This window comes from Hypanus sabinus, chromosome 16 (genome assembly GCF_030144855.1).
Source record: "Hypanus sabinus isolate sHypSab1 chromosome 16, sHypSab1.hap1, whole genome shotgun sequence".
NCBI lineage: Eukaryota > Metazoa > Chordata > Chondrichthyes > Myliobatiformes > Dasyatidae > Hypanus > Hypanus sabinus.
Genome location: NC_082721.1, coordinates 8,223,488 through 8,251,200, shown reverse-complemented (window position 1 = coordinate 8,251,200; position 27,713 = coordinate 8,223,488). Strand labels below are relative to the sequence as shown.

Here is a 27,713-nt window from a genome sequence, read left to right as displayed (position 1 = left end):
CAACTCATGCTCCCCATTAGGTGGCCTATAATACACTCCTATCAGTGTTACTACACCTTTCCCATTCCTCAATTCCATCCAAATAGCCTCCCTAGAGGAGCTCTCTAATCTATCCTTCCAAAGCACCGCCATAAGATTTTCTCAGACAATAATGCTGTAATGGCTAGCACAGTGCCATTACAGCACCAGTGAGCAGGGTTCAATTCTGCTACTGTCTGGAAAGAACTTGTAGGTTCTCCCCACGACTGCATGGGTTTGCTCCGGTTTCCTCCCACATTCCAAAGGTGTATGGCTTAGAAGGTTATCATCTTCAGTAGCAATATCATCTTGGGTAATCAATACTACTTGAATCAATACTATTTTAGGTGTAGTCCTTATAGAGAGATCTGGGTTGTACTGTAAGGTGCGCCTCAGTCAGGTTTGTCCCAATCCTCTGAAAGGTTGAGTAGTTTTCCATTACCTGGACCTTTTCCTGAAGCTTCCAGTTTTTTCAGATTACTGATTTCATCCTCAGTAATAGTCGTCATATCTCTCCAGAAGTCAGCGTTCTTGCCTTGCTCCAGCTCCATGTAAACCTTATGTAAAAAACAGTCAGTGATTCACAGGAATCTTCAAATTATTCCTGATGTGAGCATACACAAACGCTAATATTTGCATTTCTAGATCATAACATTTTGAAGTTCCAAGTTTAAACAAGCTAGAAATTCTTTAAAAATTTTTTTATTGAGATACAGCGAGCAATTTAAACCATGCCTCTTAGCAATCCCAGATTTAACCCCAGCCTGATCACGGGACAAATTACAATGACCAATTAATCTACCAACCAATACATCTTTGGACTGTGGGAGGAAACCAGAGCACCTGGTGGAAACCCACGCAGTCATGGGGAGAATGTACAAACTCCTTACAGGCAGTGAAGAGAATTGAACCCATGTTGCTGTTACTATAAAGTGTTGTGTTAACCACTGCACTACCATGTTATCCTCGAAATGCTGCAGAAACTAAGCAGGTCAGATAGTACCTATAAAATTGAATATGTTTTGACATTTTGGGCTGAAACTGTTCTTCAGGACTGGAAAGGGAAAAGACAGCAGAATAAAAGGTGAAGGGAGGGGAGGTAGTATAGCCAGAAGGTGATAAGCGAAGGCAGTAAAGGGAAGGAATCTGATAGGAGAGGAGAGTGGTCCATAGGAGAAAGGGTAGGAGGAGGGGACAGGAGGAGGTGATAGGTAGGTGAGTAGAGGCAAGAGGCCAGAGTGGGGAATAGAGGATTAGGGGAGGGAGAGGGAAAACATTTTTTTTTTAACCAGGAGAAATCGATGTTCATGCCATCAAGTTGGAGGTTACCTAGAAGGAATAGAAGATGTTGCTCCTCCACCCTGAGGGTGGCCTCATCTTGGCACAAGAGGACATGGACTGACATGCGGAATAGGAATGGGAATTGGAATTAAGATGTTTGGCACTGGGCAGTTATGCTTATTGCAGTTATTGTCTGTACACATGTATGCAGCTAAACAAAATTAGGTACAAAAAGCTGGAGAAACTCAGGCAGATCTACATGAGGAGTAAACAACCTCGGCCCAAAACTTAACACAAAAAGCTGGAGAACTCAGCAAGTCAGGCAGCATCTACAGAGGAGTAAACAACTTCGGCTCTAAATGTCAACTCTTCATTCCTCTCCGTAGATGTTGCTTGACCTGCTGAGTTCCTCTAGCATTTTGTGTGTGCTGCTCTGAATTTCCAGCATCTGCAGAATCTATTGTGCTTTTAACGAGAGTCATAGAAAACTACTGCACAGAAACAGGCTCTTCAGCCAATCTAGTCCACACTGAACCATTTAAATTCCTTAGTCCCATCAACCTGCAACTGGACCATAGCCCACCACAGCCCTCTCATTCAGGTACCTATCCAAACTTCTAAATGTTGAACAACTTAACTACTACTTACTGAAGTCTTTTTAAAGTTAAGCAGTTTTTAAGTAAAATTACTTAAGATATTTTCCCCCTTTGAGACTTGCAGGTACAAATTGCTCAAAACATTCTTACACAATGATATTCTAATTAGTAGTTCCAGGGTAACAAAACCACGAAAGGACATTAGCACTATTTATATTAGCAAACCTTAGAATACAAATGCATTTCCACCACCTATTTCCCAAACTTCTCTGAAGTACTGATTTTACAGAACAGGCCCTTCCAGCACAATGAGCCACAATGTCCAGCAACCCAGCTATTTAACACTATCCTAATCACAGGATAATTGTTACGTGGGGTTAGTTTACTTGTTGGTCAAAAGCTGTTTCCATCATGTCGGTCCATCGATTGGCCTGCAGCAGCTCTTTCCTATTGGTTGCCTTGTGTGCCACGCTATGTGGGAAGCTTTGTGTCAGACAGAGTGGTCAGCAGCACTGGGGCTCCACAGGGGTTTGTCCTGTCTCCCTTTCTCTTCGCCATCTACACCTCGGACCTCAACTACAACACAGAGTCTTGCCATCTTCAGAAGTTTTCTGATGACTCTGCCATAGTTGGATGCATCAGCAAGGGAGATTAGGATGTGTACAGGGCTACGGTGGGAAACTTTGTCACATGGTGTGAGCAGAATCATCTGCAGCTTAATGTGAAAAAGACTAAGGAGCTGGTGGTGGACCTGAGGAGGGCTAAGGCACCGGTCACCCCGTTTCCATCCAAGGGGTCAGTGTGGACATGGTGGAGGATTACAAATACCTAGGGATACGAATGGACAATAAACTGGACTGGTCAAAGAACACTGAGGCTGTCTACAAGAAGGGTCAGAGCCGTCTCTATTTCCTGAGGAGACTGAGGTCCTTTAACATCTGCCGGACGATGCTGAGGATGTTCTACGAGTCTGTGGTGGCCAGTGCTATCATGTTTGCTGTGGTGTGCTGGGGCAGCAGGCTGAGGGTAGCGGACACCAACAGAATCAACAAACTCATTCGTAAGGCCAATGATGTTGTGGGGGTGGAACTGGACTCTCTGATGGTGGTGTCTGAAAAGAGGATGCTGTCCAAGTTGCATGCCATTTTGGACAATGACTCCCATCCACTCCATAATGCACTGGTTAGGCACAGGAGTATATTCAGCCAGAGACTCATTCCACCGAGATGTAACACTGAGTGTCATAGGAAGTCATTCCTGCCTGTGGCCATCAAACTTTACAACTCCTCCCTCGGAGTGTCAGACACCCTGAGCCAATAGGCTGGTCCTGGGCTTATTTCCACTTGGCATGAGCAACTTTATTATTTAATTATTTACGGTTTTATATTGCTATATTTCTTCACTATTCTTAGTTGGTGCGGCTGTAATGAAACCCAGTTTCCCTCGGGATCAATAAAGTATGTCTGTCTGTCTGTCTTAGCCTCTTTTCGTTTGTCTCCAGGAGCTAGTGCTGAATAACCATTGAGAAAGTATGCTCCAGACTTAGAAGGCCCGCTTGGACTCTTAGTTAAGTATCTGTTTGTTGAATATTGAATTACCACCTGCCTGCTCCTCCTGACAGTCTAACTGCATGCTATCTTTACTTTTTCACTATCTGTCCTATCCTGAGTCCCATCACTCTGGTTCCCACCCCCCTACCAAATTAGTTTAAACCCTCCCCAACAGCTTTAACAAACCTGCCCACGAGAATATTGGTCCCCCTCGGGTTCAGGTGCATCCTGTCATTTTTGCACAGGTCATACCTCCCCCAGAAGAGATCCCAATGATCCAAGAACCTGAAGCTCAGACCCCTGCACCAGCTTCTCAGCCGCACATTAATCTGCCAGATCATCCTGTTTCTGCCCTCACTGGCGCGTGATAGAGGCAACAATCCAGAAATTACTACCCGGGAAGTCCTGCTTCTCAGCTTTCTGTCTAGCTCTCTAAATTCTCTTTTCAGGACCTCTTTGCTTTTCCTTCATACGTCATTGGTACCGATATGTACCAAGACATCTGGCTGCTCCCCCTCCCTCTCCAAAATGCTGTGGATGCGATCTGAGGCAGCCCTGACGCTGGCACCTGGGAGGCAACATACCATCTGGGTGTCCCGTTCACGTCCACAGAATCTCCTGCCTGTTCCCCTGACTAGGGAGTCCCCTGTCACTACCACTCCCTTCATCTCTCTCTTTCCCTTCAGCACCACAGGCCCACGCTCAGTGCCTGTAACCAGGTCACTATGGCATTCTCCTGGGTGGTCACCCCCCACAAAAATACAGTCAGCCCTCCCTATCCACGAGGGATTGGCTCCGGGACCCCTCGTGGATACCAAAAAACACGGATGCTCGAGTCCCTTATTCAACCTGTCTCGATGCGGTGGACCTTAGGACCCAGCGGATCCCAGACCTTATTTAACCTGTCTCAGTGTGGTGGACATTAGGACCCGGCGGCGGAGCTCTGAATCCGCAGTGTTTCTGTTCACGAAAATAATCCCGATTACAATTGAAAATAAAGTGGAAATAATAAAGTGATCAGAAAGAGGTGAAACGGCATCGGTCATTGTAAAAGCGTTAGGCTACATCGGTCAACGATCAGAATAAATTTAAAGGATAAAGTGAGAAAGGCCCTGCCCCAATGTAAGCTATAATTATTACTAAGCAACGCAGTGGTTTAATTATTGGGTTTTGGGTTTTTGATCCTCCACATTAACCAGGCACGGATCGAGAGCGCGCTAGGGAGCGATCTGTCACTGAATCGAACTCGGGAACTTCCGTTCCTGAACCCGGCGCTGAAACATATGTTCTTAAGTGTTTTATATGCATAGAAAGGTAAAATATAATCGATATACTAAGATAAAAGTTTGACTAACTGATGCTAAATAATACCAGATGTACCTGTTCTGACTTACTTAGTAAGAGAACTTTCGATTTTTTTCGATCCTCATCCACGATAACCCACACACATCCTCCCGTATACTTTAAATCATCTCTAGATTACTTATAATAGCTAATACAATGTAAATGCTATGTAAAACAGCTGTTATACTGCATTGTTTAGGGAATAATGACTAGAAAAAAAAAGTCTGTACATGCTCGAACAAGAAGTGCTGGAAGAGCACTTCCGGGATTTCTCGATTCGCAGTTGGTTGAATTCACGGATACGGAACTCGTGGATAAGGAAGGTCAACTGTATCCAAAGCAGTGTACTTGTTTTTGAGGGGAATGGCCATGGGGTGCTCTGCTCTAACTGCCTATTTCTATTTCCCCTGACGGTCACCCAGCTGCTCACCTCCTACAACTTCGGGGTGACTACTTCTCCGTAACTCTGATCAATTATAGCCTCACTCTCCCGTACAAGCCAAAGGTCATCCAGTTGCCGCTCCAGATCCCTAACATAGTCTTCAAGAAGCTACAGCCGGATCCACTTCACACATACGTAGTTCCCCAGGAGATTCTAGGTCTCCCAGTTCTCCAACACTCAGCACAAAAAGCACACCACACCCATTTAAATGGTACAGTAAGGAAGGAAAGAAAACAAAAAGGAAACCTTAACATTTCACAGAGCTGATGCCTCTTAGAAAAGATGTACTGGCATTGGAGAGGGTCCAGAGGAGATTCACAAGGATGATTCCAGGAATGAAAGGGTTATCATATGAGGAAATGTTGATGGCTCTGGGTCTGTACTTGCTGGAATGCAGAAGGATGAGGGGAGAGCTCATCAAAACCTTTCGAATGTTGAAAGGCCTAAGACAGAGTAGATGTGGAAAGGATGTTTCCCATGGTGGGAGAGTCTAGGACAAGAGGGTACAGCCTCAGGATAGAGATGTGGAGAAATTTCTTTAGCCAAAGGATGGTGGAATTTGTAGCCATGTACAGCTGTGGAGGTACAGGTTGTTGGGTCTATTTAAGGCAGAGATTGATAGGTTCTTGATTGGACATGGCATCAAAGGTTATGGGGAGAAGGCTGGGAACTACGGTTGAAGAGGAGGAATAAAAAAAAGGATCAGCCATGATTGAATGGCAGAGCAGAGTCAATGGGCCAGATGGCCTAATTCGGCTCCTATGTCTTACTGTCTTATGGTCTTTAGTTTTGTTGTTTGCCTAACTTGAGGGAACTTAAATGTTTGGTCAAATCTTTTACTGTTTGTAAATAAATAACTAACATGCTTATTCGTAATCAGTGTCTTCTGTCTCATTCATCAAACCCCTGAACCTGCTTCCACATTACAATAATTTACAATGACCAATTAACCTACCATCCAGTACATCTTTAGACTGGGGGAAAATAAACCAGAGCACCCAGAGGAAACACACGCCATTCACAAGGAGAACATATGCATTCCTTACTGGAACTGACCTCTGGAATGTCCCGAACTGTTTCAGTCTTACGCTAATCGTTACCCTACTGTGGCGCCAATATTATCAGTTCAAAAGACATCAATAACTCAGATCCAGGGGACTAACAATAACTAAACAACATCAACTAAAATTAATTTGATGGGGAGTCTCAAAAGGGAGGCAATTGAATCTACTTTGAAAATCTTCAGCAACTTCCAACAGGAACCACCAAACCAGTCTTCCTCCCCTCACTCTTCCTCCAAGCTTGAAGCTGGGGTGGATTGAGAGACTTCCCGATTTAAACAGCTCTGCAACTCAGTAGATAATCATGAGCAGTAAAACTGCACCTCGAGGAGATCAAGCCTAATGAGTACTCCTCTGGAGAACTTGCATCTTCAGCTTACAGTATGATCAGGATGCCTTAAGAAAGGCCCTGGTAAATCTCATGTATGATTTCAGTTCAGCAGTGAATATTAACCATAACTTACAAGTTTCCACAAAGAAAGTAGTGAACAGAATTTGTGCATTTCATTTTAATTCTTATTTGGAGATAGAGCACAGAACAGGCACATCCGGCCCATCCAGCCCACCGAGCTGCAGCACCCAGTGACCCACCTATTTAACCCTAGTCAAATCACAGGATAATTTACAATGACCTATTAACCTACTAATCCATATGTCTTTGGACTGTGGAAGGAAACTGAAAGAAACGCGCACACACACACACACACACACACACACACACACACACACACACACACACACACACACACACACACACACAGAGGGAAGGATATACAAACTTTTATTTTACAGAGGACACCTGTATTGAACTCCAAACTCCGAGAGCCCGAGCTGTAAATTCATCTCGCTAACCGCTACACTACTGTATCGCCCCATTTTAAGGGCAAATGAAAGGCCGTGTTATGAAATTCTGTTTGCCCCGCACTACTTGCTCTTCGTTAACGCTGGATTCATTCCCAATGGACAAAGTAACCAGTTAACTTTGATATTAACCCATTCAGCACCTTTCTTCATATTATCCAATATTTTTAAACCCCTTCTGTCCAATAACTTCCTTCCTGCAGCAATTTTCCAGCCTTTCACCCAATTCTGCTCTCTTTTCTCTTCTGTCAGCTTTGAGGATCCATTCTTTTTCCCCATTCCAAAGATTTTTGGGCTTTCATTTCTGGTAAGAGCAATTTTGCCTGTTTCATTTTTGGAATAAATTACACACAATGTGGGCAAGGTTGAACCTACTCTACAACTAGTGTTATATTTAAAATATTTTTCATTTTCTTTCTCCCTCCATGAATTCCAAGTCCTTTATTTTTCTCCATTTCTTCCAAACATTTCCAAATGAATCTCAGTTTTACATTCCTAAACATTTCCTCCTATTTTCCCCTAGTGTGTATGGTACTCCAAACTATTAACATGAACTCTTGTGGAATTCCCAATTTAGCACAACACTGACTCCTGGTGGTTCTAACGCATAACTATGTTTCCTTTCTCTTAAAAAAATCGAGGATCATTTAGTCACAAATAAAACATTTTAAATTTATAAGAAACAAGTTACTCTTGTCAAATCTTGACACTAGAAGCTGGTAAATGTGGAAGAATTAAATATTTTCACTGAATTCTTGTTGGTGCTAGTATTCATAAAGTCTTAAGGTTTTAACAACACAACTAATGTTATTTATCACACACACAAGAGAGAGACTCTGCAGATGCTGGAAATCCAGAGTAACACACACAAAATGCTGGAAGCACTCAGCAGGTCAGGCAGCGTCCATGAATGGGAATAACAGTCAACGTTTTGGGCTGAGACCCTTCATCAGGACATAGCAAACTTAGAATTCTAAGTTAACTTCTAATTTCTAGATTGCTGGTGGGATAGAAACACTAAGATAATTAGAATCTATTTCATTTGAACAAGGTTAATTCAAGTTAAATGATTCAAAAACTTTTTGCTCCTTTTGTTAATATTTTCTAGAGCATCTGGCATAATTTGAGTAATTGTAAAACAAAAAGATCATGAAATTACAGCAGACGCTAAGGTATTGTTATAATTAAAAGAACCTATTACTACAGTATGTGCCAAATTGTGAACCAGTTGTTCAAATTATTTTATTGGCTTTGCTGCTCACACAAATGTGTTAAAATGTGAAGTAACAATTAGATACAAGAGCAGAATTACACCATTCACCCATGGCTGATTAATTACCACATTCTCCTGCTTTCTCTCCAAAACCTTTCACGCCCTGACTAATCTAGAGCCTATCAACCTCTGCTTTAAATACACCCAATGACGGCCTCCACAGCCATCTATGGCAATTAATTCCACAGATTCACCACTCCCTGGCTAAAGAAATTCCTCCTAATCTCTGTTCTAAAAGAATGTCCTTCTATTTTGAGGCTGTGCCCTCTGGTCCTAGACTCTCTCACTAGAGGAAATAACCCTTCCATGTCCGCACTATCTCAGCCATTCACTGTTCAATAGATTTCAGTGAAATCCCCCCCCCCTCGTTCTTCTGAGTTCCAGCGAATACAGGGCCAGAGCCATCAAACTTTAACCCTTTCATTCCCGTGACTTCCTCTGGACCCGCTCCAATGCCAGCACATCTTTTCTTAGGTATGGGGTCCAAATATACTCACAATACCCCAAATGTGGCTCGGTAAATGCATTATAAAACCTCAGCATTACACACTTGCTTATATAATCTAGTCATCTGCTAACATCGTACTTGCCTTTGTCACCCTGACTCAAGTACACATGACAAAAAACATGACTTTGAGGACAAGAACGCCATTTGTAAAATCAGTATTCATTACTCACCCCCACAGATACCCAGGAAGATGGCAGTGGTCCTTCAGTAATTTAGTACAACTGAGCTAATATGGACAGGTGTTAAAACATTACTAAGATAAATAAAAAATACAGTGTATTAACTGAGTGACATACTCTGATATCCTCAAGGAGGTCTTCCAAGTCCGAGGCAGTCAGCCCATTTAGGAATGTGTATGGTTCATGCATTTCTACAGCTAGATCATCATCTTCTGCACTGATGTATTTAGCCAGAAGGTCTATCGGCTTTGCTCGGCCTCCCATAATACGGATCTTTGATCTAAAACAAAAGGAATACATGGAAAGTCATTTTCTCGTTGAATATCAACATAATGCATGCTCAATCTCAAACACTTTCCACCCCACGTGTGATGGGAAGACGAGATTATAGCTGAAAGATAGTTTAAAGATCAAAATAAATTCATTATCAAAGTACATATATGTGACCATATACAAACCTCAGATTAACTTCCTTGTAGGGATTCACAGTAAATACAATAAACACAATACAATCAGTGAAAGACCACATAAACCAGGATGGCGAGACGAGTGTGCAACAGACACCAAACTGTGCAAGTACGAAAAGAAAAAAAAATAAATACAGTACTGTGCAAAAGTCTTAGACACAATACATTGCAAGGGTGTCTAAGTCTTTTGCACAATAGTGTACAGTAGTAATTTTATGTATTGCATTGTACTGCTGCCATACAAAAAAAATTCATGACAGATGTGAAGGATGATAAACCTGATTCTGATATGGGTCTGTTGTGGACTGAGAGTGGGAAGGGGGCAGGGAGAGGGGAATCATAGTTGGGAAAAGGGGAAGGGAGAGGGGAGCGAGCGCAAAGCAGCAGAGAGACAATCTATAATGATGAATAAACTAATTGTTTGGAATCAAATGACCTTGCCTGGTGTTTCAGGGCTGGGTGTGTCTGCACCCACACCACCTTCAACCTCAGCACTCCTTCTCTGCCACCTGCCCCACACCCCTCCCACGCCACTCCACTATCGCCATTCCCAATATCCTTTGCTCCCACCAGATTTACAAATTCGCTGTCAGCTCCACGTTGGCAAATCGAGTACTGTGTAAAAGTCTTAGGCACCCTAGCCGTGTGTGTGTGTGTGTGTGTGTGTGTGTGTGTGTGTGTGTGTGTGTGTGTGTGTGTGTGTGTGTGTGTGTGTATATTTATATTTATATATATATATATATATATTAAAAAAAATACACACACACACAGAGTAAATAACCAATAAGTATCAAGAACATGAGATAAAGAGTCCTTGAAAGTGAGTCCATAGTTTGTGGGAAACAGTTCAATGATGGGGTGAGTGAAGTTATCCCACCTGGTTAAAGAGACTGATGGCTGAGGGGTAATACCTGTTCCTGAACCAGATGGGGTGGATCCTGAGGCTTATAATAATAAGACAACAAAATACGATACAGCAGCAAACTTGCAAACAAACTTCTAGCTCCCTGTCGCAAAATGAACCCTTTTGGGCTCCTGACAACCAAACCAAAATAATATTTCTATTATACACAAAATAAAAGTTCAAATCCAGTTAAATATTCAACTCCTTTAATAGGAGAAAATAAAACAAATCTTGCGTTCAAACAGTGCTTAATATCCTTTATATTCCTTTTGTTGAACATACATTTATTATTTATGTACATCAGATAGAGACTTGAGATTTGTCTTCTTGCAGCCATCACAAAACAAAGAAACAGAACTGAATTAACAACAGCACACAACAAAGATCGTCAAGCACACAATGTGAGAAAAAAATGAATAAATCTTGCAAACAAAAAAAAAGCAAATAACACACAGAACATGAACCGCAGAGATGCTGGAAGTGAGTCCACGGCCATGGAGCCAGGTCAGTGAACATATGTTTTGGCAGAAATCAGAAAATATCAGATTCTTAATCAGACTAAGAGTGTGACTAAGAAAACTACAAGAGTTGCAGATATGATCTCTGGAAAGCCACCTTACAAGTTAAGTGACAATTCCGGATCAAACTTGAATCACTAAAGGATGCTCAATTATTGTGGCAGGGCTTGAATACTATCACCCCTTATAAAGCTGAATCAAGCGACATGGGAGACAGCAGGGCTTTGCTTCCATATGAGCTCAATGCCTTCTATCTCGCTTTGACCATCAGATGAACCATCTCCAAAATGACCCTATGATCTCAGTCTCTGAAGTTGACGTGCGGGCTGCCTTCAGGAGGATGAATCCACAGAGAGCAACCTTACCTGACCAGGGTACCTGGCCATGTACTAAAGACCAGTGTGATCAACTGGCTGATGTGTTCACTGAGATCTTTAACCTCTCGCTTCAGCCATTTGTGGACCCACCTGCTTCAAGCAGGCTTCAATTATACCGGTACACAAGAAGAACATGGTGATCTGTCTCAATGACTATCGCCCAGTTGCACTTACATCCACAGTGATGAAGTGCTTTAAGAAGCTGGTGATGAAACACATCGGCTCTGGCCTGAGAAGAGACTTGATTCGCTTCAATTTGCCTACCAGAGAAACAGGTCCACAGCATATGCCATCTCATTGGCTCTTCACTCGATCCTGGAATATCTGGTTAGCTAAATGCATCCAACAGGATGATCTTTATCAACTACACCTCAGCACACAGTATCATCATCTCTTAAATTTAATTAATAAGCTCCAAGACCTTGGCCTCAGTACCTCCTTGTGCAATTGGATCCTGGATTTCCTCACTTACAAACCCCAGTCAGTTCGGATTGGCAAAAACACAATCCCCCCACAATCTCCATCAGCACAGGTGCTCCACAAGGTTGTGTGCCTGGCCCCCTGCCCTACTCACTTAATACTTAATGGCTAAGCACAGCTCCAATGCCACATTCAAGTTTGCTCATGACACCAATGTCGTGGATCAAATCAAAGATGGTGTCGAATCAGAATACAGGAGGAAGATTGAAAATCTGGCTGCATGGTGATTCAACAACTTTGACCACACAGATATGGTCAAGAGCTTCACCTGGTTTTCAGATCGAACATCAGAATGGGGAAGAAATGGGATCTAAGTGACTTTGACAGTGGAATGATTGTTGGGGCCAGACTCAGAAACTGTTGATCTTATTAAATTTTCATGCACAACAGCCTCTAGAGTTTACAGCCAATGATGCAAAAGAACTGGATAAATTACACCCAGCGAGCAGCTGTTCTGTAGGCGAAATCACCTTGTTAATGAGAGGCCAGAGGAGAATGGTTAGACTAGTTCAAGCTGACAGGAAGGTGACTGTAACTCAGATAATCACACAATAGCGGTGTGCAGAAGAGCATCTCTGAACGCACAATACATCGAACCTTGAAGTGGATGGGCTACAGCAGCAGAAGACCACGAACACACACTCAGTAGCCACTTTATTAAGTACAGGAGAATTAAGTACTAGAATGGCCACTAAGTGTTTAAGATTGCAGAACAGTACTATTACCAAATATCAAGCAGAGGAGTGGCTATGTTTTAAATCATTTGGAAGCTTAGCTTCTCTATTTCAGTTTACCTCAGTTTGGCTTGCTGTAAGTGGAAATAATCTTCTTGCTCTGCCCAGGTCTTGAAGTGTTCTGCTTCTTTTTCCCGCTGCAACATCTCCAACTCCTGTTCCCGCAGACTTTTCTCCCGCTCCCGTTCCAGACGAAGCTGCTTCACCTGGAGAGCAAAATGAGAGCTCCAAGTAAAGTGAACAATAAAGGCAAACAATTAAGCAAGAGCTCAGTTTAATCGTTTGGCCTTGTGTATTTATAGATTCCAATTTTCATAGGTGTGCTGTGTTGGCGCTGTAAGTGTGGGCTGACACGGTAGTGTTGTGGTTAGAGCAATGCTTTACAGTACAGACAAACCAAGTTCAATTCCCGCGCTGCCTGGAAGGAGTTTGTATGTTTGCATGGGTTTCCTCCGGGTGCTCCAGTTTCATCCCACAGTCCAAAAATGTACTGGTTGGTTGGTTAATTGGTCATTGTAAATTGTCCTGTGATTAGGTTCGGTTTAAATTGGGGGATAGCTGGGCTTTGCGGCTCAAAGGGCTGGAAGGGTCTCTTCCGCTAATACTTCTGGGCAGCCGCCAGCACATTTTCAGAGTGAGTTCACTGTATGTTGCAATTTTTCAGTCGACGTGCGATTAATAAAACTAATACGAGGGGGCCTAACATTCAGGGGATTGGAAAAAAATATATAGGGGGAATATCAGAGGTTCACAGAAAATGGTACATGGAAGGTACTGCCAGGGAGGTGGTAGAGGCAGATATTCAGGGAAATCTGAGAAACTGTAGATAAGAACATCGATGATAGAGAAATAGAGGGCTATATAGGAAGGGGAGGGGTAGACTGATCTTAGAGCAGGTTAAATTTTTGCACAATATTGTGGGCTAAAGGGCCTGTACCAGGTTGCGATGTTCTATGTCTAATTTTCAATTAAAGGATATTGCTTGATTTTTCATTAAAATACTTAAGTCATTTTGGATTCAACTGAGCAAGTTTAAATACTGTTCGTGCGTCAGTCTAACCCCTTGCACTTCCCCTCAACGTTACCTTCCACTGGAACTGCTTGCACAAAACTGATACTAATTTATTAAAATGAATAATGGTCTTTATTAAAAAATAAACAATACATATAATCGTTATTTTGTCAACAAGATTAAATTCTATAAAATGTTCACTGATAAAACTCATTTCAAAAACCTAATCTGTGTCGGTGTTGAGTTTGTATCCAGAAACAGAACGCTGATCAATAACTTAATTTCTCCTCATCCACTTACAAAAACGTACTTCAGATCCGCCCACAGTACGTCAGTATCCCGACACCCTGACCAACCATGTAAAACTGTGGCTTTTTTATGGTGACTAGGTTATGAACAAAATTGAGAAATGTTCCCATAATGTATCAAGTGTAAGTCAGTCTCAGCTTTTGTCATACTTAGGATCAAATAAAAGGAACATTGATAAAAAATAGGTTGTCAAAGAATTTAAAAGTTAATTATGACTTTAATTACAATAAGCAGAAACCACAACTGAGTTTTATAAAATTATCCTCTACTTTTGCTATTTATTTAATTAGAGTTACAGCATGGAACAGGCCTTTCCAGCCTAATGAGCCTCACCCAGCAACCCACCTATTTCACCCTAGCCTAATTACAGTGAGCGATGGGCCAAAAGGCCTAATTCTGCCCCTACATCTTATAGTCTTAAAATAATGAAGATTACACATAATTACTTTCCTTCTCTTTCTAATTTCTTGGAAGTCAGAATCAGAATCCGGTTTATTATCACTGACACAAGACGTGAAATCTGTTAACTTGAGCCACTCTGCCCAGCAACCCACCTGTTTAACCTTAGCTTAATGCAGGACAATTTAAAATGGCCAATTAATTGGAAGGTCTTTGTACTGTGCAATAAACCAGAGCACCCGAACGAAACAAACATATTCCACGGGATGGACGTAAAGACTCTTTATCGAGGACACCAGGATTGAACTCCAAACCCCCACACCCCAAGTTGCAACAACGTCACACTAACTGCTACACTACCATGGCACCTTTTTAAAAAAAAATTATTAAGTAGTATCTATTTATTTATTTATTTAGAGATACATCGCGGAACAGACCCTTCCGGCCCTTCAAGCTGCGCCATGCAGCAACTCCCCAATTTAACCCTAGAAAATCACAGAACAATTTACAATGGCCAATTAGACTACCAACCAGTATGTCTTTGACTGTGGGAAGAAACCAGAGCACCCAGAGGAAACCCACATGGTCACACAATATTCTTATTTGGATGAGGTCAGAATCACCTTAGTTTGCAATGAAGCCACCAAATCAGACACTTTGTCCAGAGGGTTTAACTGGGACAACTACTACAGTTGAGAAACCACAAGTTACAGAATCTGTGTATTACAATGCCTACTGTGACAAACAGGAAACAGCAGATCTGAGTCTTGCTACATTACTGCCGCTGAATATTGTCTCCACACCTGAAAAGCAACAACACAAAGCACATATGCACAGTAGTGCAATCACTTTACAACACCAACGATCGGGTTTCAATTTCCCCGGCTGTATGGAAGAAGCTTGTTACCGTATGGGTTTCCTCCAGGTGCTGCGGTTCCTCTTACATTCCGAAGGCGTAGAGGTAGCTGAGTTGTGGGCATGCTATGTTGGCACCAGAAGTGTAGCGACACTTGGGGGCTGCCCCAGCACAATCCTTGGACTGTGTTGGTCGCTGACACAAACAATGCATTTCACTCTGTTTCAATGTACATAAAGCCAATCTGTTCGTTTGATTAACATGGATCAACACTTAATCTAATGTTGTAGCTCAGGCTCTTCCATTTGACAACAGCTGTTTGATATCCTTTAAACCACATTACTAGTTTCTTCAGCAAACACGAGGAAATCTGCAGATGCTGGAAATTCAAACAACAACACACACAAAATGCTGGTGGAACACCAGGCCTGGCCTGCTGTGTTCCACCAGCATTTTGTGTGTGTTGTTACTAGTTTCTTCAGTCCTGTTTCTCAGACACACATTGAAGTTATTAATACTATCCACCTCACTTCAGGCCAGTAATAAATGAAACTGGAGCTGGCTGTAATCAGAAGGGAAATGGTAGTGACAGACAGGATGGCTAGATTGCATTGCTCCCAATTCTCTCTCATTGGCCTCATAAAACTCAATGGAGGGGGTTAAAGTTCATGGGAAAATTCTGTCTTAAAGCATGACGGGAATAAACTGACAGGCTAAAAAACTCAGCTAATGTGGTTAATTTAAAATTATATATATATATTTTAATTTGTTCAAAGCTCAAGTAGTAAATTTACCATAACTTACAGCTGTTTGAAAATAAATAGATATATGTAGAATTGAGTTTGTAGGGCACACACAGATAGCATTTGATGAAGGGTCTTGGCCCAAAACATCAACTGTTTAACCCTCTCCATAGATGCTGCCTGGCCTACTGAGTTCCTGCAGTGTTTTGTGTGCGTTGCTCTGGATTTCTAGTATCTGTAGAACCTCTGTGTTTATTAAGCTTATGGCTACTGAAATAATTTCAGAGGAAACCTGTTATATAAAAAACACTTTAAACCTGGAGGAAAATATTATCCAGAATGTAGTGACAGGAACCTGAATGCACTCAACAATTCAGGAACAGCTTCTTCCCCCGTCATCCGATTTGCGAATGAACATTGAACCCATGAACTACTTTTTTTTATAGTATTTTGCTTTCTTTTTGCACTTGTTTATTTTTAAACATATTTTTATTGTAATTTGTAACTTTTTGATTAAGTATTACAATACACTGCTGACACAAAACAACAAATTTGAGAGTTTTAATTATCAAAGTATGTCTCATTATACAAACTTGAGATTCGTCTCCTAACAGGCAGCTACAAAACAAAGAAACCCCAGAAAAAACATTGGAAAAAAAAACCCATCAAACACCCAATGTAGAGAGAAATAATAAACAAATCATGCAAACAAGCAATTAGTGTTCTGAACTAAAGTTCACGAAGACAGTCCTGTCTACAGACCCTCAGCCGAGTGCAGCAAACTGAACTGGCCCATCCTCACCCCGGGCCCCGACACCCTGAGCTTTTCGATCTGGAATGGCGCTTAAAACTTCCAAACGTTGGATTCATGGCATATACCAGTGATATTAAACCTTATTCTGATTCGGAAAAATTGAGGATTTGTCTGGATATCCCCAATATCCAGCCACCCGTTATATTTAAATAACAGAAATATTTGGGTGTATTTGAGCTATCCACACATTCCTTTTTGCAAATTCCATCTATAAGCAGCTGTCAATGGCAGGTCCATAAAAATCCAATCATTCCACAAGTTTTGACTGAAATTTGTAATCTTGAAAGTGGTTGGGTTAGAATCACTAAACCACAATTTCTGCTCCAAAGTGGAGTGGAAGCAAAGATACTCATCCAATTGACTGCAGCATTGCTATGCCAGCGATATTAAATCTGATTCAAAAATAAGTATCAGTCATCATCCACAGCATAACTTCTAAATATTTCCTTAAAAATAAATAAGATGTTGAGCTAATAGAATTAACACTTATTTAAATGTACGACGAACACTGTATCTCCAAATAAATGAAATTAAACTTTGTAGCTATTACCTTATAGTACTTAATAAAAAGCAAGTCATTCTCCAGAAAGTGAAGAAATCACTGCCAACAGATTGCCATTGAGCAAAACTTTGTCTCGAAAACACAAGAAACTATACACCGATTTGTTTTTCCAATACCAAAGACACTTCAAACAAGAAAGAATTTCGACTTCTCCTCCTGAGTTCCAATTGACCCAGTCAGTTTGAAATGAATTCGTGGAAATGTGCCAAAATCAGATTTTCAGAAACTTTAGGAACATTGAGGACAGCAGAGTGAAAGGTTTGTGAAAAACTAAGATATTAGCCCATACCTTCTGCAGTTCCAAACGATTGTCCTCTTGAATCCTCTTGTTTCTGTCCTTCAAATCTTTTTCAGTGAGATGACTGATGCCTTTTTTCTCCAGTGCCTATAATGCACGGAAAAAAACAGTTAATAAAGATGTTATACCATTACACTGAACACCCATGTAACCAATTAACTTACTAATCCGTATGGATTTAGAATGTGGGAGGAAACCAGGGCTCCCAGAGGAAACATACAAACCCCATACAGCTCACTGACACTGTAATATTGCTATGCGAACTGCTTCTCTCCTGTGCCATGATTACGTGTGGGTGGGACTGCAGCATAGTGGCAAACATAATGTCTTGTAGTGCCAGTGATCTGGGTTCAATTCCTGCCACTCTGTAAGGAGTTTGTATGTTCTTACTATGACTTTGCAGGTTTCCTCCAGTTCCCTCCCACAATCCAAAGATGCATGGGTTAATAAGGGCTAGTAGGCTAGTATTTGGTTCCTCAAGGTTACCTTAGCCGGGGGAGGTAATGGGGATAAGCTGCCACTAGCTATTAAATGCCACTGGATTACCACATAGCTTTCTCCTCTCCAACAGCAACTGCAGACTCTGTAATCGATCCTCGGAACTTTGGTCTCTGATCCGGGAAACTTTTTTTAGAAACCTTTTTTTTCCCTCGACATTCCCTAATGCCTTCATTTCCTTCTGATATCATGGCAACCAGAAGTGAAAAAAATAGCCCAGGTCAGAACCAGAGTTTCTGAGGAGCCACGAAGCCAATCAGACCTTTTGGGCAAACCCTATCCAATACACTTTTCCAGGCTAATCCCGTCCACCCACATCACCCTAAATTTCTGCTATATATGCATCGATCCAAATATTTTAAGAAAATATTGTCCACCTTCTTCCAGCAGCTCTTTCCATATTCCCATCACCAGGTATGCAGGAAAAACTTGTCCCTCAATAAATTTTGTTGTTTTGTGGCAGCAGTACAGTGCAAGACAAAAATAAATGCTGTTAAGTTCCAATTCCCTCAATTCTAGGTAAAAATTCAATACATTAGGACTTTATTTCCAGGACCATAGGAGAATGAGGGGAGATCTGACAGAAGTATACAAAGTTATAAGGGGTATAGATAGGGCAAATGCAAGAAGGCATTTTACACTGAGGTTGGGTGAGACTAGAACTAGACCTTATGGGTTAAGGGTGAAATGTTTGAGGAGAAAATAAGAGGAGCTTCTTCACTCAGAGGGTGCTGAGTGTGGACTGAGCTACCAGCGGAAGTGGTGGATGCAGATTTGATTTCAGCATTTAAGAGGTTTGGACAGATAGAATGGGAGGGGTATGGAGGGCTATGGTCCGGGTGTAGGTCAACGGGACTAGGCAGATTAATAGTTCAACACAGATTAGATAGGCTAAAGGGACTGTTTCTGTGCTGTAGTGTTCTATGACAGAATGCCTTTTAAATCTTTCCCTGATCACCTCAAACCGATCTATTTGATTTATTTAGTTCCAGATACAGCACAACAACAGGCCCTTCTAACTAAATGAGCCTGGGTTGACCAATTGACCTACTACCTTGTACATCTTTGGAAAGTGGGAGGAAATTGGAGCTCCGTGAGGATACCCAGGAGGAGAATGTACAAACTTCTTACAGAAACTGAACTGGGCCACTGGCGCTGTAACAGCATTACGCGACTATGCCGCCCCGTTTTACACTCCTCTACCCTTTCCTCTGCTCTGGCTTAATCATTTCCTTCCAAGAGTGTGGTGACTAAAACTGTACATAATTCTCCAAATGCAGACTAACAAATGTCGTACACAAGAGCAACATGACGCCTTAACTTTTTTGCCCAGTGAATCCATGTGATGTAGGTAAACATTCCAAACTGCTTTTTCTATACCGTTCATCTGCACAGCCACTTTCAGGGAATGCTGTACTGTCTCCCTGTTCTACCAAACTCCTAGGACACTTGCTCACTGTCCAAGTCCTGCACTGGTTTAACTTAGCTGGCACTTAGCATATGAACAGATCTCGGGCTTTTCCAATGTATATGATGAATAAACTCTTCTCAGGCTTCCAGCAGGGATGAAGATGATGAAGTTTGTAATCAAAACGTTGGTTATAATTGACACCTATACCTCACTGGAAGCCCGGGAAGAGTTTATTTGTCCACTTTCCTAGTTACTCATATCCTGTGTGTAAACGCAAGAAATTCTACAGAGGCTGAAGTCCAGAGCAACACACACAAAATGTTGGGAGAATTCAGGCGGCATCTATAAACAGTCAACGTTTCGCGATGAGACCCTTCATCAGGAAGGGTGGGGGAAGGAGGCAATGGTGAAGCCTGGGGGGTGATGGAAGGGGGAATGAAGTAAGAAGCTGGCAGATGATAAATGGAAAAGGCAAAGGGCTGGAGAAGGAATCCAATAAGAGTGGAGAATGAACCATGGGAGAAAGGTTGATGAAAGGTCTCGGTCTGAAACGTTGACTGTTTACTCTTTTCCATAGACGCTGCCTGGCCTCCAGCAATTTGAGTGAGTTGCACGGGAGAAAGGGATGACTATCTTGTAACTTTAGACAACATTCCTCATTCACCACAAACCACCAATTTTATAAACGTTCAACAAAAATTATTTGACAATATTTAACCTTTTGCCAGATGAAGGTCCCAAGCAGGTTGTTATCTCCAAAGGGATTGTCAGCGTTCGTGTAACCCATGTACTCCTCGCTCCAGCCCATCTTCTCCCTCTTCTTTCTCTCTTTGGCCTCCTTTCTGGCTAGCCGGCGGGCTCGCTTCTCCTCGGGGGTCTCCATGGCCTTGGCCAGTTCTCGCTGCCGCTTCTTCTCCGCCTTCTCCTTCAGCTTCTCCTGGAGGCTCAGCAAGCGGCTGGTATGGCTCGAAATGCCCGAATGGTTGGAGGAAGAGGAGGATGAAGTGGAAGAGGCCGAGCAGTCGGAGTGTGGAGAGTGGGAGCCGGAGGACGAGCGCCGGCGGCAGGATCTGCTCGGCCTGGACCCGCGCTCGCATCTCGATCGCCTTCGGCCCGGGCTGCGGCTGTCGCTCCTGCTCCTCTCCCTCCGATGCTGGGCCCCTTTCCGATCCCTGTCGCGGGAACGCTCCCTCTCCCTGTCGCGGGGTCGCTCCCTCTCCCTGTCGCGGGAACGCTCCCTCTCCCTGTCGCGGGAACGCTCCCTCTCCCTGTCGCGGGATCGCTCCCTCTCCCTGTCGCGGGAACGCTCCCTCTCCCTGTCGCGGGAACGCTCACTCTCCCTGTCGCGGGATCGCTCCCTCTCCCTGTCGCGGGAACGCTCCCTCTCCCTGTCGCGGGAACGCTCCCTCTCCCTGTCGCGGGATCGCTCCCTCTCCCTGTCGCGGGATCGCTCCCTCTCCCTGTCGCGGGAACGCTCCCTCTCCCTGTCGCGGGATCGCTCCCTCTCCCTGTCGCGGGAACGCTCCCTCTCCCTGTCGCGGGATCGCTCCCTCTTTCCCCGGTCCCGGTCCCGGTGAGTCCGATCTCCATCCACCCCCGACCCCATCACCGACCGACAAACGCCACAACAATGGGACCTCCCACACAACCCGGCGCACGTCTGTTCACCCCTAACCCTACCTCTTGCCTGATCATATCGCCAGTTATCCCGGCAAGCCGCCGGCAAATGCGTGTACTTCAAACCGCTCTCTTTACAGCAAACAAAAAAAAATAAGGGAACTTCAAACACGAATACAACAACAAAAAAATCCGAATGTGGAGCAGGCATTGTAGAAGACAGTTGGAAAAGGGACCTTCCTGGGTGACGGTCGCCAGAAAAAGTACTTCTTGCTGAGTTCCTCCAGCGTTTTGTTTTACTGCCGGTGAGGCCTCCCGTACATCGGGCACTTTCGCTCCATCTTACCGATTACCTGGAGGCCACAATTTAATTCGACGTGACATCTCCATTCGGACATGTCAGTCCGCGGCTTTCTCTACTTTCATAATGAGGCCACATTCAGTTTGGGGGCGTAGCATCTCATATTACGTCTGGGTAGCCTCCAACCTGACGGCAGGAACATTGATTTCTATAACTATCTATGATTTCCTCCCATCCCCTTTACACTTTCTCCAATTCCCATTCTGTTTTCCCTCATACCCCTTCTCACTTGCCCATCACCTTCCTCTGTTTTCACTCCTCCTTCCCTTTCTCCCATGGTCCTCTCCTATCAGATTCCTTATTCAGCTCTTTATCTCCTCCCTATCTTCCCCTCTCCCACCTTATTTGGCTTCAACGCCCCCCCCCCCCCGCTGCTTGCTTTCCATTGCCGATGAAGAGCCTCAGCCCAAGATGTCGACTGTTTATTCCTCACTGTAGATGCTGCCTACCCAGCATTTTGTGTGTTTTGGCTCACAGTGCTTAGCTGAATTAATTAAAGAACTGTCAACGTTTGACTCCAAATCTGATGCAGGGTTTCAATCTCAAGCATCAACAATTTCTCCCTCCTTCACACACAAGATGTTGCTTGACCTGCTGAGTTTCTCCAGCAGATTGTTTGCTGCAGATGTACACATGAGTAGCCTTGTGTGTCTTTCAATTCCTACAAATGGGTTTAAAGTCATATGTTGCTTGGAGGATATGACCTTGCATGTGTTCTCAACGTCCAGATGCACATCTGGAAACCAGAACTCCTAAATGGACCAGACACTCATAGTTCCAGACAGTTGCAATGGGCAATGCATTATCATGCAGATCATCCCTGTGTTATTAATGGATTATTTGTCACAGGCATCCATTAAACCGACTTGATAGACTGGATGTGGAGAGGATGTTTCCTACGGTGCAGGAGACTGGGGCCAGGGGACTTAGCCTCAGAATAGAGGGATGTCCATTTAGATTGGAGATGAGGAGGAATTTCTTTAGCCAGAGAGTGGTGAATCTGTGGAATTTGTAGCTACAGGGGGCTGTGGAGGCCAAGTCATTGGGAATATTTAAGTCAGAGGTTGATAAATTCTTTGTTAGTCAGGACATCGAGGGTTACGGGGAGAAGGCAGGAGACTGAGGCTGAGGGAGAAATGTATCAGCCATGGTGAAATGATGGAGCAAACAGCCGAATTCTGTTCCTACATCTTATAGTCTTACGGGCTTATAAAACGGAAGGTCCTGTTTGGAAGCTGCAAGTCATCAGACTGCAAGATCCTACAGAAGATAGTAAAAACCACCAAGAGGATCTCCAGGGCTCCATCTCCATTATTTGTGACATTTACCAGGATCATGTTGCAGTCAAAGGTCCCAAATCAATGTTGAGGATCCCTAACACCCATCCCACTATCTCACCATCAGGAAGAGGGTACAAGAGCATCAGGACTAGAACTGCCCTACTGGGTAACAGCTTCTTCCCTCAGCCTGTGAGATTAATGAATGCCTTGCCACCACTGAAGTTTCGTTCCCAGGACAATGAGCTGTTTACTGTTTACCTATGCTGCGCGTACACAGGTTCAGAATTAAGTTTTATTAACTTATTTAGGTAATATTTTGTTTTATGTGCTGTGTGTGATATATGTTTTGTGGGTGCACCTTGGTCCGGAGGAACCTTGTTTCATTTGGATGATAGAAAAATGGAGGTCAATGTAGGAGGGAAAGGTTAGCTTGATCTTACTGCAGACTAACAGGTCATCACAACATTGTAGGCTGAAGGACTTGTACTATGCTGTAATGTTCGATATTCTTACGAATACAATATACCCCAGTCATTCCGGATTGGCAAAAACATCTCCTTCACAGTCTCCATCAGCACAGGAGCACTGCTGGGATGTGTACTTAGCCCCCTGCTCTATTCACTTTACACCTATGCTGTGTGGCTAAGTACAGCTCCAACACTATGTACAGCACCAAAACAGCACCACTGTTTCGGGTGGTGATGAATCAGCATACAGGAGGAAGATTGAAAACTTGACTGAGTGGTGTAACAACAACAACCTCTCACTCAATATCAATAAAACCAAGGAACTGATTGTAGATTTCAGGAGAAGGAAACCAGAGGTGTATGAGCCTGTCCTCATCAGGGAATCAGAAGTGGGGAGGGTCAGCAACTTCAAATTCCTCAGTGTTATCATTTCAGAGGTCCCGTCCTGGGCCCAGCACGTAATTGCAGTTATGAGGAAAGCACGGTAGCATCTCTACTTCCTTAGACGTTTGCTAAGATTCGGTATGACATCTAAAACTTTGACAAACTTTTATAGATGTGTGGTGGAGGGTATATTGGCTGGTTACATCATGGCCTGCTATGAAAACACCAATTCCCTTCAACAGAAAAGCCTACAGAAGTAGTGGATTTGGCCCAGTCATCACAGGTAAAGCCCAACCTATCATTGAGCACATTGAAGTTAGTAAATATGCGTTCTTTGTAATTATATGCGGTGTATGATCTGTTATTTCTTGCCAACCAATAATTGTGTATGGCCAGTCTTTACACAGCATTCACTCAAATGCAGGGTTCCATTAATTGGAACAACCCGACTTTCCTGTTTGGCTGAACCCCAAATCATACCGACCCTAGATGTATATTGTTTATGAAAGGTGGCCTCCTCACCACTTAGTCATGTGGCTGTTAGCAGAGCCAGCTAGCAAGCCAAGCTCACATCTGAGCCCAGTGAGGGGGCTACGCTTGGACTTACTGTGTGTGCCCACAAAAGCAGATCTCAGGATTGTATATGATGACATTTATCTACTTTGCGAATAAATTTACTTTGAGCTTGGAATTCAGCAGTGTAATTTGGATATTCTCACTGTTTTATCACTTAGGAAAATGGCAGTTATTACTACAGTAAATTATGACAATCTCCTAGTCACCATTCAGAAATCCAAATTGGTTCGGCATCTGGATCATCAGGTAATATTCTTTCTGCACTCTTCAAAAGGCCTGGATAGAGTGGACATGAAGAGGACATTTCCAATCACGGGAGAGTCTAGGACTAGTGGAAACAGAAGGATGTTCCTTTAGAATAGCGATGAGAAGGAGTTTCTTCAGCCAGGGGGTGGTGAATCTGTGGAGGAATTCATTGCCACAAATGGCTGCAGAGGTCAAAACATTGGGTATAGTTTAAGTGGAGGTAGATAGGTTCTTGATTAGTAAGGGTGTCAAAGCAGTAATATGAGATTGAAAGGGAAAATAAATCAGCCATGATAAAATATCAAAACAGACTCAATGGGCCAAATGGTATAATTATGCTCCTGTGTCTTAAGGTTTTTCTGACTCACCAGCGTCTCAGACACCCTTCTGATTCACCAGGATTGAATTTCCTAAGCTCCCTTCCAACTTGCTGGGTGTCTGTTTCCTCCGCTCCCTTTCACTTATTCCATGCTCCACTCTGTCCATCCTGAACAAGGTCCCCATGTTCACTGCCACCCACTGGGGCCCTGGTCACTCATCTGGCGTCAAGGTCTGAGAGAGTTCGACAGGCTAAGTGTTGCCACAACAACAACCCTGCATTCAGTGTCAGCAAGACCGATTATCTGATTGTGTACCTCAGGAAGGCCAAGTCAGGGTTCAGCAGTGGAAAGAGTGAGTGAGCATCTTCAAGTTCCTGGGCAACATCTAAGAGGATCAATCCTGGGCCCGACATACTGATGCAATCGCAAAGAAAGCATACCAGTGGCTAAACTTCCACAGAAGTTTAAGGAGATTTTGTTTTAAGTCAAAGACTCTACAACATTTCTACAGAAGTACTATGGAGAGCATTCTGACTGGTAGCATCACCACCTGGTATGGCAGCTCCAATGCAGAGAACTGGAAAAAGCCTCAGAGGGTTGTAGTCTCAGCCAGCTCCATCATGGGGACCAGCCACCCAATCATCGAAAGATATCTTGACCCTAGCTCAAAAGGCAGCATCCATTATTAAGGACCCTCAACATCCAGGACATGCCTTCTAAGGGAGGAGGTACAGGAGCCTGAGGACGCTCGATCAATGTTTTAGAGACAGCTTCTTCCCTTCCACCATCAGATTTCTGAATGGTCAAAAAGTTCGAAGTAGGTTTATTATCAAAGTATGCAGATAGAATACAACTGTGAGGTTAGTCCTCCCACAGGCAGCCATGAAACGAAGAAACACCGTGGAACCCGTTCAAAGATAAACATCAAACACAATGAGAAAAAGAACAAATTGCACAAATGGCGAAAAGCAAGCAAACAACATGTGGAATATCAACACTAAACCTGGAGTCCAGGGGTATTTATTTTAGTTCAGTTCAGCATCACGTCGCTCGTCCACTGCTGGCCCCGGAGCCTGTTTTCACCGAAGCATCCCAGTCAGCATCAACCGCTCAAATAAACCACTCAAAAACAGCAAAAAAAGTATCCAGAAACACATGCAAAGTCAATGAATTTCAGCTCGCTATTTCATTATTTTTTGTATGATTTTCATTTTTTAAAATATTTCTTATTGTAACTTATGGTATTTTAATATATTTGCTGTATTGCTGCCACAAAACAACAAACTTCATGACATATGTCAATGATAATAAACCTGACTTGGATTCTGATTCACTTGGACCTTGTTTCCCTAAATTTTGACCAGGTTTCCATTTACAGATTTTTATATCAGAATATTGTGCAACGTTTACAAATCATCTCCATCGTTAAATGTGTCAATGGCATGAGCAACCATGGTCTTGACCATGATTATTCTTGGCAAATTTTTTGACAGAAGCCATTTGCCATTGCCTTCTTCTGGGCAGTGTTGTTACAAGACGGGTGACCCCAGCCATTATCAATACTCTTCAGTGATTGTCTGCCTGGTGTGAGTGGTCACATAACCAGGACTTGTGATATGAATCAGCTGCTCATACAATCATCCACCACTTGCTCCTATAGCTTCACGTGACCTTGACAGAGGGGCTAAGCAGGTGCTACACCTTGCCCAAGGGTAACCTGCAGGCTGGTGGAGGGAAGGAGCACCTTACACCTCCTTTGGTAGAGACGTATCCCCACCCCATTTACAAATAACTGGTTTTAAAAGTCCAGTCTGGCACCATCAAAGTCCTGAATATTCCTGATTATTGGAGTTTTACTTCAGTTGTATATTTATCTGTGCACGTAATGGATATCTGAAATAATTTCACTCCTGTGAGACTAAGCATTGTTATCACTGAGGCCTGACATGCTCATTCTGTCAGAAACGTCAAAGCAAGTAATCATGGTATAATTAACAGAACCTTGGGAAGACTGGATTGAGGAAGCGTTTGAGCGTAAGAAAGCCAAACACCAGCTGCTGGTTGAGCAGTGCCAGGGGCAGGGGTGAAGCGCACGATGAGAGCCTATATAGGTGGGATGTAGAGATTTTGCTGGCTGCTTGTTTGCAGAATTTACTCTCACCTTGGCATCATGGGGGGCTGCAAAGAAAAGAGCCACCAGGACTCTCACAGGGGCTACTGAGTGAGCCTCCAGATGGCCCGTGGACCAAGGCTGCTAGGATACAAGCCAGGGCCTGATCAACCTGAGCTGAGTGGGAGTGTCTGATGTTGAAACACCCGATGACCACAGGCTACATCACCGATGATGTGTCGCAGCGCATCCTAGGATGTATCTCTGCATCATTGTAAGGTAACTGAAAGTACAACAAATTTGAGTCAACACCATAGTGTCATTAATTAAAAGGTCTAATTGCAATAATTACTGTCAACAAATAATTATATAAACCTCAGTGAATAATCTTTTTTAATGACGTATTTCCCCAAAGCAATTTTATAGATAGATAATCTTTGGGGAAATTGGAATAATCTATCCTAAAAGGTATATTTTCTTAAGACTTAACATTGAATGATTAATGTAATTTCAGAATTTACTTGAAGTTATAACTTAAAATGAACTGGGCATCAACTTAAGATAGAATGTTCATCCACAATTATTTAATGAAACACAATTAAATAATATTTCTCTAACAGCAATATGCATAATAGCTCCATTTAACAATATGTTTGCATATAATAATCATATACTTTTATATTTTAACAGAAAACTGCCGTAGAAAATAATTGCCTCATGTTCACTTTTGTAAAGCCATTATGAATTTGTAAAGTTATACCTTTGGAACAATGACATTAAATGATAGTTTATACAAAGTTTTTGATGAAACGAGGGACAGAAACCATGTGTCCTGCAACATGAGCTAACATATATTT

The 27,713-nt window shown here is 42.9% G+C and overlaps 2 protein-coding genes across 6 annotated transcripts in view; one reads left to right on the top strand and one right to left on the bottom strand.

The window, feature by feature from the left end:
- The window catches only part of cactin, a 37,656-nt gene extending 16,510 nt beyond the window's left edge, over positions 1-21,146 (bottom strand). For 2 of the 3 annotated variants that reach the window (XM_059991065.1, XM_059991067.1), the window contains exons 1-5: positions 20,214-21,145; positions 17,578-17,673; positions 12,654-12,799; positions 9,231-9,393; positions 461-575 (exon numbers count right to left, since the gene is read on the bottom strand). In XM_059991065.1, coding sequence (XP_059847048.1) covers positions 461-575; positions 9,231-9,393; positions 12,654-12,799; positions 17,578-17,673; positions 20,214-21,101 — 1,408 coding nt within the window. In that variant the 5' untranslated portion in view covers positions 21,102-21,145. Of the gene's footprint in view, positions 1-460; positions 576-9,230; positions 9,394-12,653; positions 12,800-17,577; positions 17,674-20,213 lie in introns of all 3 variants that reach the window. The other variant, XM_059991066.1, reaches the window with a different exon arrangement.
- A 112-nt stretch (positions 21,147-21,258) lies between these two features.
- LOC132405975 (phospholipid-transporting ATPase IC-like) overlaps positions 21,259-27,713 on the top strand; it is a 175,376-nt gene continuing 168,921 nt past the window's right edge. For 2 of the 3 annotated variants that reach the window (XM_059991060.1, XM_059991061.1), the window contains exons 1-2: positions 21,259-21,417; positions 24,339-24,426. The gene's annotated coding sequence lies outside the window, so the exon portion shown is untranslated. Of the gene's footprint in view, positions 21,511-24,338; positions 24,427-25,066; positions 27,136-27,713 lie in introns of all 3 variants that reach the window. The other variant, XM_059991059.1, reaches the window with a different exon arrangement.